At 41.6% G+C, this 17,651-nt stretch overlaps 1 protein-coding gene across 2 annotated transcripts in view; it reads left to right on the top strand.

The window, feature by feature from the left end:
- The first annotated feature begins 275 nt into the window (after positions 1 to 275).
- LOC132186332 (cycloartenol synthase) overlaps positions 276 to 17,651 on the top strand; it is a 59,700-nt gene continuing 42,324 nt past the window's right edge. For both annotated transcript variants that reach the window (XR_009440741.1, XM_059600248.1), the window contains exons 1-6: positions 276 to 622; positions 13,689 to 13,874; positions 14,183 to 14,272; positions 14,570 to 14,761; positions 14,856 to 14,940; positions 15,198 to 15,364. Coding sequence is in view for 1 of the 2 variants with exons in the window: in XM_059600248.1 (XP_059456231.1) it covers positions 395 to 622; positions 13,689 to 13,874; positions 14,183 to 14,272; positions 14,570 to 14,761; positions 14,856 to 14,940; positions 15,198 to 15,364 (948 nt within the window). In the remaining variant the exon portion in view is untranslated. The remainder of the gene's footprint in view (positions 623 to 13,688; positions 13,875 to 14,182; positions 14,273 to 14,569; positions 14,762 to 14,855; positions 14,941 to 15,197; positions 15,365 to 17,651) is intronic.

Genomic DNA, 17,651 nt, shown 5'->3' with positions numbered 1-17,651 from the left:
AAAAAAAAGGAAGAAAAAACAATATTTTTAATGGGAACCAAGCAAGAAGTAAAATATTTGAAAAAAAGACTTTTTTTAGGGTGGCTGGCCGGCTGAAATAATTTATTCAAAAAATATATAATAATAAAAAAATTAATCCATTACTTGTCCATCTGGACCATCACAGATAATAACATCCAATCATGTTGACTTATTTTTATTTTTTTTCGAGCCATGCAGGATTGTACTTTGTTGACAGCCTCTTATATTTCGTGAAAGCCGAAACAATAGAAAAGAAGCTGTCAAGCTCATCTTCCTCTTTGTCTCCGACGTGCTACTATTTCTTAACCAAGAAACGATATAAAAATAACCATTTAAGCTCATCGTATTCGTGAAAGAATTGAACAACTGTGCAATGTGGAAATTGAAGATTGGCGCAGAGACAGACAGAGAAGATGGTGGTGGTGGCGGCAGTGAAAGATGGCTGAGGAGTTTGAACAACCATTTGGGACGCCAAGTGTGGGAGTTCCATCCAGACCTTGGCACCCAAGAGGAGCTTCAGCAGATCGACGATTCTCGCCGGGATTTCTGGGAACGCCGCTTCGAGAAGCGGCACAGCTCCGACCTCCTCATGCGGATTCAGGTCGCCCCCACAATCCCAAACTTTGGAATTCTTTGTTGTTCTTGTTTGGTTCTATGATTTGGGGTCTGTGATCATCAAGAAAAGAAAGCAATCGATGAGGAGTAAATTGGGTTTTTTTAATTTTAATTTTTAATTTAATTTAATTTAATTTAATTTAATTTTTATTTATTTATTTATTTTCATTTTCTCGTTTTGGTTTGAATTTTTTTTAAGAAGGCTTATGTTACGGGTCTAATTGGAGGAATTTTAGCATTAGAATAATTTAGATTAGGATTAGGATTTAAATATTAGAAATAGTAAGTTACCATTATTGATAACATTAGAAGTGAGTTAGAACATTCCTTATTGCAAGAGGAAATCAGAAGGAGACAAAAGTCTAGAATCCTTTGGCTTAAGGAGGGTGATAAATGCACTAAGTTTTTCCATCGGGCTGCTAACTCGAATCAGGGATCTAATTCCATTGAGTCATTGTCCATTAATGGTTCCCTATCGTCCAACCAATCCGATATCAAAAATCATATTGTCCAATTGTATGAGTCTTTGTTCTCAGAGCAATGCAATTGGAGACCGAGATTGGATAACCTTGCCTTCGATTCTTTGGATGTGGACGAGGCTTCTTGTCTTGAGCTCCCGTTTGAAGAAAGTGAGGTTTTCGAGGTGGCAAAATGTTTGCATAGAGATAAGGCTCCAGGCCCGGATGGGTTCTCTATGGCTTTCTTTCAAGACTGTAGGGATGTGCTTAAGGCCGATATTATGGGAGTCTTCTCCAACTTTCATGCTCATGGCAAGTTTGAGAAAAGCCTTAATGCCACATTTATAGCCCTTATTTCGAAGAAGCCTGGGGCTTCGGATCTCAAGGACTTTCGCTGTATTAGTCTTGTGAGTGGGGTTTATAAGATCGTTGCTAAAGTACTCGGCAACATGATGAGAAGGTTTGTTGTGAAGATCATATCCATGTCTAAGAACGCCTTTGTTAAAGGTAGGCAAATCCTGGATTCGGTTCTTATAGCTAACGAATGTTTAGATAGCCGTATCAAATCTGGTGAACCAGGGGTACTTTGTAAGTTGGATATGGAGAAAGCCTATGACCACATCAACTGGAAGTTTTTGCTTTATTTGCTTAAAAGATGTGGCTTCAGGGAGAAGTGGTGCTCTTGGATAGAACATTGTATCTCGTTAGTGCGCTTTTCCGTTTTGATTAACGGCTCTTCTTCTGGATTCTTTGGTAGCTCTCGTGGGGTCAGACATGGAGATCCTCTGTCCTCCTTTTTGCTTGTCATTGTTATGGACGCATTTAGTAGAATGATTTCTGCTACAATTCATCATGGTTTGCTCTCAGGCTTCTCCGTGGGGCCTAGACTATCCGAGACGATTAACGTTTCTCACTTGCTTTTTGCGGATGATACGTTGGTTTTCTGTGCTCCTTGCGAGCGTTGCTCGTTTGTTTTGAAGTCGTCTCGGGTTTAAAGGTGAATATGGCCAAGTCGGCTTTGGCACTGTGGGCAATGTGGATAATGTGGTTGACCTGGCTGGAATTCTAGGATGTGAGACGTCCTCTCTTCCTTTGAAGTATCTTGGCCTTCCCCTTGGGGCTCATTTTAAGGCCAAGGCGATATGGGATGGCGTTGTGAAAAAGGTTGAGCGTCGTTTGGCTAGTTGGAAAAGAATGTTTTTGTCTAAGGGTGGTAGGGTTACCCTCATCAAAAGCACTCTTTCCAACTTACCCACGTATTTCTTGTCTCTTTTCCCCATACCTGCAGCAGTGGCAAATCACATAGAGAAGCTTAAACGCATTTCCTATGGGGTGGATTAGGCGAAGAATTTAGATACCATCTGGTTAGTTGGTCCAAATTTTGCTCTCCTATCTTTGAAGGCGGCCTAGGGATATTGAATTTGCGATCGTCCAACCAAGCCCTTTTAGGGAAATGGTTGTGGCGTTGCGCGAATGAAAGCGAGGCTTGGTGGAAAGCCGTTGTGGACGCCAAATATGGTTGCACTTGGTGGTGCTCTATTGACCCCCAGGGTTGAAGGGGTGGGGCTCTGGAAGTATATTAGAAGGGGGTGGAGATTCTTTTCGATTCATACTAGATTTGATCCGGGGGACAATTCGAAGATCAGACGATGAGTGGTGCGGCGAGACTAGTCTCAAGGCAGCTTTTCCTACACTTTATAGCATTGCTTCTGTGAAGGATGCACCTGTGGCTACTAATATGGATTATTCGAGTGGCACCCTTTAGTGGAACATCAGTTTTGTCCATTTGATTCATGATTGGGAAGTGGATACGTTGGCCTCCTTCTATTCTTTCCTTTATTCTCTTAGAGTAAGAAGAGGAGGGGAGGACAAGCTCTGGTGGACCCCGTCTCGCAAGGGGATCTTTGATGTTTGATCTTTCCGCAAGATCATCGCATACAAAGAAAATCCCTCTTTCCCTTGGAAGAGTATTTGGCGGACTAAGGTTCCCTCCAAAGTGGCCTTTTTTGTTTGGTCAGTGTCTCTAGGGAAGATTCTAACACTGGATAATCTTAGGAAAAGACAACTTATCGTGGTTAATTGGTGTTGCCTTTGTAAATTGGATGGGGAATCCGTTGATCATCTCTTACTCCATTGCGAGGTTGCTAGCGCCTTATGGAATGCCATCTTGAGTCGCTTTGGACTTTCCTTGTACCGACCTAGTGAAAAGTGTTAGCCACATATGTGCTATTACCTTAAAAGGACTACTTAATTTCGAGCTTCCCTAAAATTCATTATAAAACCTAATTTTACTTAATAGCTAGGCAATGTGGGACTTAGCACCCATAACTATCTTTATAAACCACCCACTCTATGTGTGCTTCTTCTCATTTTCCCAATATGGGATCGGGGTGTTACAAACTCTCCCTCTTAAATTCTTGATGTCCTCATCAGGGCCACGTCATGTAGTGCTCCAGTACCACATGACCTGACTTTATTAGGTGGCTCTGATACCACTTGTAACGACCTAGGAAAAAGCGTTAGCCACATTTGCGCTATTACCCCAAAAGGACTAGTCAATTTAGAGTTTTCGTAGAATTCATTATAAAGCTCAATTTCACCTAATAACTAGGCAATGTGGGACTTAGCACCCATGACTATCTTTATTAACCACCTACTCTATGTGGGTTTCTTCTTATCTTCCCAATATGGAACCGGGGTGTTACATTCCTGGGTTATGCCTAACAGTGTGGTGGACTTAATGGCTTGTTGGTGGTCTGGGGGTAATTCAAAGAGTGCAATCGTCTGAAAGATGGTGCCTCTTTGCCTTATGTGGTGTATATGGAGGGAAATAAACAATAGGAACTTTGATAATCTTGAGAGGACTTTGGAGGAGCTCAAGGCCTATTTCTGTTTTTTTTTTTCCTCTTTACTTGGACAACTGCTTATTTACCTCCTTTAGTTATTAGCTTTTCAGATTTCCTTGCTCGTCATAGGTATTCTCTTGTATACTTCTTGTGTACTAGGGTTGCGCTCCTTTGCGCTTTTGATATATACAACATTACTTGTAAAAAAAAAAAAAACATTAAAAGTGGTTTATTCGAGTTAGTCTTTTCTTTCTACTATGCATTGTAAGCTATGACACAACTAGGATTTCTCATGTGGAGAGGCTAAGGTATGAATGAGAGGTCAAATTTATTCAAAGCCTAAAAATACATATATATTTAAGTTGATAAAAGGAAAAAAAAAGAAAATTTGAAAACCAAGGGGTGCCATGGTTCCCCTCAGCCTATACATGGGTCTGTACCCGATTGTAAGTGTCAAATTAAAGGCACTATAATAAAATGATCAATGAGTTAAGTATTATCAAACGTTTAGGTTTGTTATTGGGAGGTTTAGGGTTCCTTTTTTTTGTTTGATAAGTAATGATGATATAAAAAGCGCAAAGGGTCGCAACCCACATACACGGGAAGTATACATAGAGAGCGCCTAAGAGGGAGAGAAATGAAAAAGAAAATCAGAGAAACTAATCACTAAAGGAGCTAGCCAAGTGGCTGTCTAAGAGTAAAGAGTAAAAAAGAAAAAATGAGTCAATTACTTTATGGTCCTAATGGAATTTTCAAAACATCTATCATTTCTTTCATTCCAAATATAAGACACAGAGGGATCATCTTCCACACAACCGCGCTTCGAGACCGACCACCCGACCACCAACTATCAAACAAGTCCCTCACCCGGCAAGGCATGACCCAATACATCCCAAACCGCTTAAAAATCGTGTGCCAAAGAGCGCTGGCGATCTCACAGTGGAGAAGAAGATGATCGACTGACTCTCCATTCTTCTTGCACATACAACACCATTCCACTACCACTATGTTACTCTTACGCAGAGTATCATGAGTCAAAATTTTGCCTAGAGCTGCAGTCCATCCGTAAAATGCCACTCGCTGAGGTGCCTTAGTACGCCAGATGCTCTTCCATGGAAACTCCTCTTGATTAGACTTGGACAAGGCCTTGTAGAGCGACTTAACCTCAAACTTGCCCTTCTTGGACGCTGACCAGCAAATACGATCTGCACTGTCTATGGAAACCTTGCAAGAATACAACCGATCAAAAAAAGGAGAAACCAAATCCATCTCCCAATCTTGGACCGGCCGCACAAAAATGACATTCCACTCGACAACCCCATTCCTCAAAGTAAGATTATCCTTTACCCATGCTTCTTTGTGTCTGGTGATACTAAATAAGGACGGGAAGGCTTGCTTCAAGGGATTGTCCCCACACCAAATATCATGCCAGAAATGTATTTTCGAGCCCTCCCCCACCTCAAACCGAATACCTTTGGCAAAAAAATTCCACCCTTTGCGAATATGCTTCCATAGACCCACACCATAAGAAACCCGAAACCTCCTTCGTGCACCACCCACCTTCTTGGTTTTCATACTTAGCTTTGATAATCTTACACCAAAGAGCTCCGCTCTCATTCGCATATCTCCAAAGCCATTTCCCCAAAAGAGCTTGATTAAACTGGAACAACTTCCGAATTCCAAGACCACCATAGCGAAGAGGGCGGCAGACTTGGTTCCAACTTACAAGATGCAAATTATGCTCATCTCCCATTCCTCCCCACAAGAAATCTCTTTGGACTTTCTCAATCCTTTTAGCTACACTTAAAGGAATCGGAAACATGGACAAAAAGTAAGTCGGGAGATTAGCTAAAGTGCTCTTAATGAGAGTTAGACGACCTCCTTTGGAAAGATACATTCTCTTCCAACCTGCCATCTGACGCTCCATCTTCTCGATCACCTCATTCTACATAACCGTATCCTTGAACGGCGCCCCAAGAGGGAGACCCAAATACTTCATAGGCAACTCAGCAACACTACACCCAAGGATATTGGCTAAAACCCCAATGTTCTCCACCTCACCTATGGCCACAATCTTTGACTTTCCCAGATTCACTTTCAATCCCTACACAGCTTCAAAGCATAAGAGAATGAGGCGTACATACCGGATTTGCTCGATAGAATTTTCACAAAAAATCAAAGTATCATCCGCAAATAAAGAGTGAGAGACCATCAACTCCGACAAGACCCTATTCCCCACCGAGAATCCCGTCAAAAGGCCTTGGTCTACCGTCGCATTCACCATCTTACTCAAAGCCTCCATAACATGCACAAACAATAACGGAGAGAGAGGATCCCCTTGCCGAATTCCTCTCGAACTGTTGGAGAAACCTTCCGGAGAACTATTCACAAGAATGGAGAATCTTACCGACTTAATACACCACTCTATCCAAGCCCTCCACCTCCCGCCAAAACCACACCTATGCAGCAAATACAAAACAAAGTCCCAATTTACATGGTCATAGGCCTTTTCCAGATCCAGTTTACAAAGAACACCTGGCACCCTTGATTTCATGCGACTATCCACACATTCATTTGCAATGAGAACAGAATCTAGGATTTGTCGACCCCCAATAAAAGCGTTTTGAGAATAGGAGATGACCTTACCCAAAACAGTTTTCATCCTATTGGCAAGAACCTTAGACATAAGTTTATACACCCCTCCCACCATGCTAATAGGCCGAAAGTCCTTCATCTCCACCGCATCCGCCTTTTTTGGAATCAAGGAAATAAAAGTTGCATTCAAGCTCTTCACTAGTTGACGCCTACGATGGAACTCAGGAAAAACCGCCATGACATCTTGTTTAATAACACCCCAGCAAGCTTGAAAGAAAGCCATGGAAAAGCCATCTGGACCGGGAGCCTTATCACCATCCATGCCTTTTACCACCTCCCAATCCTCCTTTTCCTCAAAATCTCTTTCTAACCACCTATTATCCTCCTCATCGATGGACAAAAAAGGCTGGTTATCCATTCTAGGGCGCCAAGTGCTTTGTTCCGAGTATAGGCTTTGGTAATATTGCATTATGTGCTCTTTTACCTCAGCTGGATCATCGGATAACACGCCATTGATACGTAGCACTTCCACACGGTTGTGCCTTCGATGAGAATTAGCCATCTTGTGGAAGAAGCAAGTATTCCGATTCCCCTCCTTGAGCCACAAAGCTCTCGATTTTTGGCGCCAATGAATTTCTTTACACAACAAGGTATTCTCCAATTCTTTCAACATGTCCACCTTCCGAATCTTCTCCTCCTGATCTAAGCCTCTCAATTCAGCCAACTCATCCAAATCTTGGATACCTCCCAACAACTCCTTCTTCTTCCTCCCAATATCCCCGAACACCTCCTCATTCCACTTTTTCAAATCCACTTTAAGGGATTTCAACTTATTAGCAAGCAGAAAACTAGGTAAACCCTCAAACGAATACGACCCCCACCAAGAAGCAACCTTGTCAACAAAACCCTCTGTTTTAAGCCACATATTTTCAAATTTAAAACACTTCTTACCTCCACACAGATTCCCACAATCCAGTAATAGAGGAAAGTGATCGGAGAGCAAGCGTTGAAGTCTTCTTTGTGACACTGCTGGGTAGTGATCTTCCCAATCTGAGGAAAGCAAGAACCGGTCAATCCTCGACCAACTCTCATTCTCTTGATTATTTGACCAAGTAAATTGATCCCCCATCATCGGAATATCAACCAAATTGTTCTCTGAAATAAAGTCCGAAAAATTCTTCATGCCCGAAGAATAATAAGAAGCACTAGAGCGCTCACTAGGAAACCAAACAATATTAAAATCCCCGCCAAGACACCAAGGGACCTCCCACACCCTCATCAAGCCGGCCAGCTCTTCCCAAAGAGCCCTTCTCTCCACTTCCTCATTTGGCCCATACACCCCCCCAAACGCCCAAACCCAGTTATCCTCCACATTTTGAAAAGAGCAAGCCAATGTGAAATGCCCCACACAATCCTCTTTACACTCCACTATCCTCCTATCCCACATTAGTAACATCCTCCCCGACAAACCATTAGAACCTCTATACTTCCACCCCTCATGTTGACCTCCCCAAAGACTATGAATCACCTCCCGGGAGATATCCTCCATCTTAGTCTCAATCAAACACGCTATATCAACTTTCCATTCTTTCAAAAGACTCCTAATGCGCAACCTTTTTTTGAGGGCGTTCAACCCTCTCACATTCCATACTACGATGTTAAGCTTCATAATCCACCAACATGCCCCTCTCACCTTCCTCAACCTCATCAAGTCCTTTGAGTGCAGGAACATAGGCAGACAAGCCTCCCAAATCAGAATCATATTGCATTCTAGATGCTTCAATGGCTTTGAACAAAACCTCCAAGTCCTCCTTTTTCCCCTCATCAGAAACACCAATTTTAGGACAAAATTTGAGGCAATTATCAACTACCCAGCTGGAAGAAATCTTGTCTGACCCTAAATCCTCCAATCCTACAGCTTCAGAAATTTTGTCCTCACCCATGACTGGATCAGACTTCAAGAGCTCCAACTCTGAAATTCTATCCAATCTTTCCTGGCCTACTTGATTCAACGGGACCAATCTCATTTCCTCCCCCCAATGAGGCTGCTGAGCACGACCCTCCCCGTTCAACCCAGACTTCCGGCGAGAGGAACTCCCCCCCAGAAGCTGATTTGAGGCCGAGCCCGAACCCTCCCCTGCCTCGCTGGTCTCCATAGGCCTCTCCGGCGACCTCTGATGTTCCTCCGGCGACATTAAGGTCTCCGGCACCCTCTGAGAATATTCCGGCGTTGGTCCAAGGATCCCTTTCAACTTCCCACACGCCGAAAACGAAGCCTCAAAACCCACCAGAGTCTCGTCCCGTCTCTGCGACCCAATCTGCCTCCTATAAGTCAATAGTGTTTTTCCTTCCCCGGTGGGCTGAGTCTTCTCCACCGGGCTTACAGGATTCTTTTGGCTTGATATCTCTCCGGCCAAGAAACCATTAGCACCCCCCACAGAAGTGCCGAAAGACATCCTGGGAGTCCCTCCCGACGCTGACCCATTGTCCTCTCCCCCTGTTCGCGCTCTATCGGCCAACGACAAGCTTGCTGATGAAGACATGTGAACTTTCGAACCAATCGTGTCTTTCGCAGGGGCCACCGTTGAAGCCAACCCAGCTGGAAAACAAAAACCTCTTGGTCCATCTTGAGCTGGGCTAGAGCTTAAGCCCACGCCTGAGCCCCCGGTACCTTTGGGCTTAAAAAAACACCTTCTTCTTCACCTTCAGCCTGCTATTGGACTTGGCTAATTTTCCTCCCGGCCCAATTTTCTCCTTCTCTTTCAGTACTGCCTTCCACTGACTAGCAGCTTCCTTATCTCCCGGCCCAAGCCCAGTGAACTCAATTTGTTTAAACACCCTGTCGATCTTACTCATCCCCACGTCACATTCCCTCTTCAGACGTCTCAACGACTCCTTCACCTTGAGGAGCTCAATACCTACCTCAGAGTAGGTCTGCCCAGCATGGTACCCCATCCCCTCCCGTCCCTTCATGCGATCAGAGACTGACAACGACGCAGACTGCTCCGCCGGCCTATTTGTACTGCTCGCCGGGACTGTTGGCAAGACCTCCACGCTACCTCCAATTTTCGTACCATTCACGCCACCCTCTACCGAACCTAGAGCAGACTTCGCCAGTCGGAATGAATTCGTCGAATTCGTAACAGGCTCCATCGGAACCCCCCCCCCCGATCCTCCTTGGGCCATCGCTGGAACATGGGTCTTCTTCAAGTACAAAATCTTCTTATCATGCTTCTGTAACCTCTGTTCCGTAAATCCTCGCCGACCCAGTTTTTGGCAAACATTGCAATCTCCTTGGATTGCCTTCGATGACAGCCTCACTGTCTTGGCATAGCTTCTTTGCTTCTTTACCTCCTTTTCTCCCTTTTCTCGTAGGTCTCTATGCTCACTGATCACTCGGTGATCACGGAGAGAGGAGTTAGCCTAATGCATTTCCTTGATGAAACGATCCCACCCAAACCCACGACGTCCTTCAGGAATGATGATCGAGCCACACCTTCTTCTTCCATCGAATTCCTCCACTGTCAGAAAACATCCATGCCTATTGGAGCACTTCTGTGCAATTATTCTAGGGTATCTTGCTCTGGATTGATCCCAAAATACTTCAGAATTGTCCACTGCCACCAATTCCTCGACTATTCTCACCATCCAAGCTAGCTCATCCTTTTTTAAGAAAATGGACCTTTTGATTCTTTTGCTCCTCTCAAAAATCCTCACCCTTGAAGCCCCTACCTTGATCAACACCTCAAACTCCTTGGACTCCACCGTCCACCTTCTCGGCCCAGCCATAACACAGATAGAATCTAACGCCAAACTACTCACACGCGCCAACGCAGCTCTCACACGCGCTGGCACAGCTCTCACACAGCTCTCACATGTGGAACTATTAATGCAAACAAAGATCATATACATGACACCAGGTTTAGGGTTCCTTGAACTACTCTAAAACAAGGAGGCCTAGGATTACTCGAATTATTCTACAAAAATTTATTATTCTTGTCAAATTTTCATCCCACGTTACGTAGGCGTGTAACAATTGGTAGTAGAGCCGCATTAGGACATGACATATCAAAGATTGGAGCGTTTAGAGAAGCAATTGAAGGAATCCTACGTTACGTAGGCAATTAACAGCTCAAGAAAGGATATACGGTGTTAGTTTTTTTTTTTTAATATTTTATTTGCATGGGTATTATTAATACAATGGACCGCCACCCCTTCAACCCGGTCAGAGGTACATGCTAAACAAAGAAGCAAGGGGTGACTTGCCGATAATACCGTTAGGGCACTTTGATGCTTAAGTCAGTAATATTCTCTTTGTATAGGTAGAGTTGAAAATAATGGTGCGGGTATGTAATGAACGTACCTTAGGGTTTTTGGCTTCCTTTATAGAATTGCTGCCAATAAGGTAAGTGTCCCAACAAGAAAAGTATAGGGAATTGGAGGTTCAATAAGGACGGTGATTGATTCCAAGGGATGCCTTTCCTTCCCAATATCCTTTTGACGGATCCTTCCTTTATATGGTGCAAAGGTCTATATTGGGCAAAATAGTCAACAACTTGTCTATTGCAGTCTGCTTGCCATACATAAGTCCATTGGTCAAAGGTTCGGCCCACGACCCTATTTGATGCTTTAGTTGAGGGGCCATCATCCATAGATCTTGTTGTTACGTGTGAGTGTTGTGTTCCACTTTGAGAAAAAAATAAAGAAAGTAAGTAGTTTATCTACTTAAGCAGACCCAAGCCCATTAGCTTAAGCTTTTACGTAAGAGTAGTTTCCAAATATGTATGTTAATGTACTCTTGGTGGATTCTCTAGGTGATTTTCTCTCTAATAATTGGTATCAGAGCTATGGTTAGCTTCCGCTTACACGACTATCTTGGTCTTTGACGTGTTTGGTTTGGATCTGGTAAAGATTGTCAATGGCCCTTGGAGCAAAGTTGCATTATGTGGCGCGCAATTAGTGCAACTCTTGGATGTATGATACTTATGGACTTGTAAAAGACTCACACACGAGGGGGAGTTAGGTCAATGTGAAAAATATTCACAAGTAAGGGAAAAATTGTTGAGTGTTTTGTCTCACATTCAAAAAAAAAGAAAGAAAGTGAGTAGTTAATATACTTAAGTGGACCCAAACCCATTAGCTTAAGCTTTTGGGATAGAATGATATCCAAATATGTATATTAATATACTCTTGGTGGACTCTCGTGGTGATTCTCTCCCTAATAGGTCTTCCTAGGGCTTGTCCCTTGGTTGAACATTTGTCAATTAATGTGGCCCTTGGCAAGTCACTCAGTCCTTTCTGCTGGTTAGGCGCTTGTGGGATGAAGGTTAAAGGAGTCCGAATGTTTGTGGGATTGGAAGACCGCCGTGGTCCTTTTTTTGGGCTGACAATATTACCTATCACCAGATATGTTTGTAATTAGGCATATATTGAGAATTGAATTAAGATCATTTTCTTCTTAAGCGCTTGGATCATTTTCTATTTGATAACAATTACAATCTTTATTGTGTAATAACATTCTGAAACTTCAACTCTTGAATAATTCTGAGAAGGTTAAGAAGGGAAAGAATGATCTTGGTATTATTGAGTTATCTACAACATTATTGATAACAATTACACTCCTTATTGTGTAATTACATCCTGAAACATCAACTCTTGAATGATTCTGAGAAGCTTAAGAAGGGAAAGAATGATCTCGGTATTAATGAGTTCTCTACTGTTGTATTATTGATAACAATTACAATCATTATTGGTGGCATAATGTATCCTTGAGAATAGCCTTTTCTCTTGGATAGCTGCCCTTGGAAGATCTTGACCATGGATAGTGTTATGTATTTTTCTAATTTTGTATACATTTCGGATGTAATTTGATGGTAAATAGTGTTTGTGGAAATGTATGAATGAAATTGGTGATATGGGTGACTTGATTTGAGATAATCAATCTCCATTGAAAGAAAATGAGTTTACTTTTCTGGATATCCGATTACATTGCCTTTGGGCCTTTTATACAAGAACTACAAAACAAATTCTAACCTTTTGTAACCAACTGAAGTAACCTGTTTATTACAAATGGGCTTCAGCCCAACAACCCAACTACTAATAACCCCTTGATTATCTACACCCTTATTCTAGCTGGACTACATATCTATTATTGTTAGACCCATGACATAAATAGCCTAAGGAAACAACGTGACATGTGTAAGAAGAGTGGGGAGACTGTGGATCATCTTCTTCTCAATTGTAAGATCACCAATGCTTTGTGGAGTGCCATCTTCAGTCATCTTAGGTTATGCTAGAAGAGTAGTTGACCTTTTTGCTTGTTGGAGAAGGTTGGTAGGCAGTCCTCAGAGGGCAGCTCTGTGGAAAATAGTTTTGTCTTGCCTTTTGTGCTGTTTTGAAAGGAAATAAATGATATAAATTTTGAATACCGCGATAGGACAGTAGTAGAAATTTTAAAGACCACTACACAGCTGCCTTATATATTAAATTTGCTAAGTTTTCATGATTTTCTTGACTTATTTTCTCTTTCTAATTAGGTGTTTCTCTTGTATTTCCCTGTGTACTTGGATTGCCTTTTTGTAATATTTCGATTACTTATCCAAAAAAAAAAAAAAAAATCTACTGATGTTGAAACCTATCTAGATTTAAAATTTCGAGTGCTTCCTGAGCTAGGATCTGCATTGAGATCTCCATCCTGTCTTTTGGTTTCATTACTAGATTTGTATAGTAAACATTCTGTTATTTTACCCATGCAAGTGATGCTAAGCTTGTATAGGATTTATATATATTCATATAATGTTCTAGCCGCTGACTTTTCTCATTTTCCGGATTACATTAGGCATATGATTAATTTATAATGATTGTTATAAGATTCCAAATTCCTTTTCCCCTTTCTCTTTTATCAGTTGTTTTGGCTTCAAGGGACCATTAAGGTTTGTCTATAATAGTTTCTTGAAGAATGACCACATTAAGTGTCATTTGTTATCATTCTCTTCCACAAAGACTTTGTATTTAATTAAACATGTACTGATTGATAGCGACATGAACAAGGGAAATTTGTGCACTTGAAATTTGTAATTGTCCTTTTTTTAAACTTGCTCTCTGTAATAATTGATTCTCAATATGTTACTTTAATTTTCTCTCTGATATATAGTTTGCAAAGGAGAACCCATCTTTTGCAAATATACCACAAGTCAAAATTAAAGATACAGAGGAAGTCAGAGAGGAGGCGGTAAGAATGACCTTACAAAGGGCCATCAATTTCTACTCAACAATCCAGGCAGATGATGGTCATTGGCCTGGGGATTATGGGGGTCCCATGTTTCTAATTCCTGGTTTGGTAAGACTGAGAAGAAGAAATCATTTTGGTATGTTTGTGCAACAAAAACTGACTAATCTATAAATTTGATAGCATAGTATTCCATGCTATAAAATTTGCATAGTTTATTCAGAATTTTGCAGCATTATTTAAAATGAACTGGATGACATCTTTTGAGGCTTTAATTTAAAAAAAAAAAATTAAAAGAAAGAAAAAATAACAATAAAGAAGAAGAAGAAGAGTGAGGTGCTTTAAATTACTTTATGATTTGTTCCAGTGAAATTATCATGAACTGCGTGGAGTGCAATCCTTCTTATCTACTGGAACAGGTGATTACTCTTTCAATTACTGGAACTCTAAATGTCGTCTTATCAAAGGAACATCAATGTGAGATTTGCAGATATCTATACAATCATCAGGCAAGAATTTTGATGCAATCTTAACAGTTTTATGTCTGAGGCTCCTTTTCCACTTTGAATTTCAATGTTCGTCTCTGTGTTAAAGAAAAAGGAAAAAGATAAGTGCATAACTACTAATTTATTCTATTTGGCTTCAATATGGTGGGAACTCTTTTTAATGATTATATTCCTTCTACCTGGATTAATTGCTTATATCACTGATGTTTACGAATTACACTCAATAGAGCCTTATTCTATTTTCTTTAGGTCTTGTAGTATTAACAAAAAACTTTGAAATGGTGATCCATCTAATTGCAGAATGAAGATGGGGGTTGGGGTCTACATATCGAGGGCCCAAGCACCATGTTTGGTACTGTACTCAATTATGTTACTTTGAGATTGCTTGGTGAACCTGAGGATGGACTAGGGGCAGTGGAAAAAGCACGGAAGTGGATCTTGGATCATGGTGGTGCAACTGCAATCACTTCATGGGGGAAAATGTGGCTTTCAGTATGAACTCCGTCTCAATTTTGTTATATTGTGCTGAAAAAGATAATGCCTTGAAAATATTAGCTAACTTGTGGTTGATTTTCACTGGTTTCAGGTACTTGGAGTGTACGAATGGTCTGGGAATAATCCACTGCCGCCAGAAGTATGGCTTTGCCCTTACCTTCTCCCATTTCATCCAGGTCTGTGACTTTTTAGTCATTCTTACACCATGAACACAATATATGCTCCGCCTCATGTACGAAAAGTATTTTATATTGCTAACATTATAAAAATAATAAAATATTTTCCACCATTGCAATTTGTTAAATCTACATATTTTCGCTGTTACAGTTCAGGAAGGACTTTGGTCCATGAGTGGCAACTGTAGGGGATGCAATTACAGTGGTATGGTTTTGTCCTGAACTTCTTGCTGATGAATTTCCACATTTTCTTATAGGAAGGATGTGGTGTCATTGCCGAATGGTGTATTTGCCCATGTCCTATTTATATGGTAAGAGGTTTGTTGGTCCTATCACATCCACAATCCAATCTTTGAGAAAGGAGCTTTATACAGGCCCTTATCGTGAAATCGATTGGAATAAGGCTCGCAATGATTGTGCAAAGGTTGGTGAGAAATCTAGCTTTTTTTTTGTCCTCCTTTAGGCATTATAGACTTGACTTTTACCTTCCATACTATAGTATTTTTTATCTTCTTTTCTCGAGCTCTTCTTCCTGCTGCACTTAGAAAAAAGTTTCAGCTTTCTAACATTCTTTTATAAACTCTACGTATTGGGCACATAACCTGCCCTATTGGCATCCCTAGTATTTTTCTACATGGTTCTGCTCTTAATTGTCACTAGTGTTTTTTTTGTTTTGTTTTGTTTTTTTTTTTTTTTATTCCTTTTGATAAGTAAAATTTATTAAAAGAGCACAGTAAAAGGTGCAATCCTAGTATACAAGGTGTATAGAAGATAAAATTAGCATCTAAAAGTCAAAATATCAAACAATTTCGACAAATTCGAAAAGGATAGTGATGTTGTAGCTGTGATCCAATCATAGAGAGAACTCAAGAAGAATAGCTTTAGCTTCACAGCTGGTAATTCCATTCACCAAATCCTTTCTCTCCACAGACATTACATTAAACACAATGGACCTGCCTTTCAAATTTTAGTTCTACAATGTTTACCGAGTGTTCTGTTCATTTCGGCAGTTCAATCACCATCCTTTGCGTAACTGACCAAATCCCAAACAAGCAAAATACATGGGACCACATTTTACTAGCAATATCACAATAAAGAGATTAATGATCTACTGTCTCTCCATTCAATTTACACATCCAAGATGATTGTTCCATGCTTTCTCAAATTATCTGTCGTAAAGATTTTTTTCAAAAGCTGCTGTCCAAGTGAAGAATGCTAATTGTGGTGGACCTTTAACTTTCCATATTCTTTTCCAAGGAAAGGAACTGGTATCCAATTGACAAGCCCACACGGGCACAACCCATTAACAGATACAACAAGACTTATGTTCGATGACACCTACCCAGCTGGCGCCCAAAACTAGTAGGTCGAATGGAACACCCGGCGACCGGAGAGCCGCTGGAGAACATCCAGAGTAGGATGTCAGTGATGATAAGAATTAAAACTGCCACAGAACATGCCGATAAGACCATTGACCAACCCAAGGATGGAACTTCAACGGCAGTAAAGGCGGCGACAGGAGGAGGGGAGACAGCAGGTGCATCTGGGCAGGCCAGAATCGAAGCAGAACCCATCGGCGCTGACGTAGGAGATATGGTACAGCCTCTGGGTCCGGAATCGCAGACAATAACACACATACATTGTTGGCGACGCTCAGCTGTCGGCCAGAGAAGCGACTGGTCAGGGAAGCGGAGCACTGGTGGTAGGAGAAGGAGAAGGGAGGAGGGAGGAATCATGGGCTAGATAGGGAGGGTCGAATGATGAATATAGGAAGTGTGGATGGAGGACGGGAATTAGTAATCACTAGGGAGGAAGATAAATTTGTCGAGGGTGAGGGTGAAAAGGTCACTGGGGAGGGAGAAAATCGGGATGGGGGTGAGGGTGAAAAGAACAAGGCAGTGGTGGTATTTACTGGAGTTGAAAGGGAAGAACCTGCGATGTTGGAAATTGAACCTCTGGCAACTGTGGGGGAAAAAGGAAAGAACCCATCCATGCCTACAGAGTGGGTGATTGAGAGAGTGAAAGACCTTTGCTATGCTTTGTGACTATCTTGTGATGGTCATGAGGAAGAAATGATGGCTCTCTTCTCTGACATTGAAGCTAAAAGAAATGGGAGAAGGGCGGAGTCAGTGATTGATGTGAGTGAAAAATCGGGCATTAGAGGTAGTCGCGAGCTAAAGCGATTGGAGTGTTCGGTCAATTATGATGGGAAAGGAGGACAGGCATCTCGGTTGTCAAGAAAAGGGAGAGATGGTAAAGGTTTTTTATGAACCCAAAAATAATCACTTGGAATGTGCAAGGGATGAATGAGGTCGAAAAAAGAATGCAAATTAGGGGGTGATTAAGGGAGTGGAAAGCTGATATTATATGTTTGCAAGAGACAAAAATGGAGGTGATTAGTAGGGAGGTGGTTGGTAGTGTGTGGGGGTGTAGGCATGTAGATTGGTTGTATTTGGGGTCGAAAGTCAGGAAGTATATTGTTAAAGTGGGATAGGCGAGCTTCAAAAGTGTTATAGCAAATATAGAGTGGGCGTTTGCGGGGGTGTATGGACCTAATGATGATGTGGAACATAGAGACTTGTGGGCTGAGTTGGCTGGTTTGATGTCCATATGCCATGGTGATGCGAACCTCAATCGACACGCTTTGAGACCCAACAACAAAATTGGAATACGGACCCAAGAAAGCTAAAATTCAGATTTTTGGATAGAAA

Source organism: Corylus avellana, chromosome ca7 (genome assembly GCF_901000735.1).
Source record: "Corylus avellana chromosome ca7, CavTom2PMs-1.0".
Classification (NCBI taxonomy): Eukaryota; Viridiplantae; Streptophyta; class Magnoliopsida; order Fagales; family Betulaceae; genus Corylus; species Corylus avellana.
This window is presented reverse-complemented; position numbering and strand designations above follow the sequence as displayed.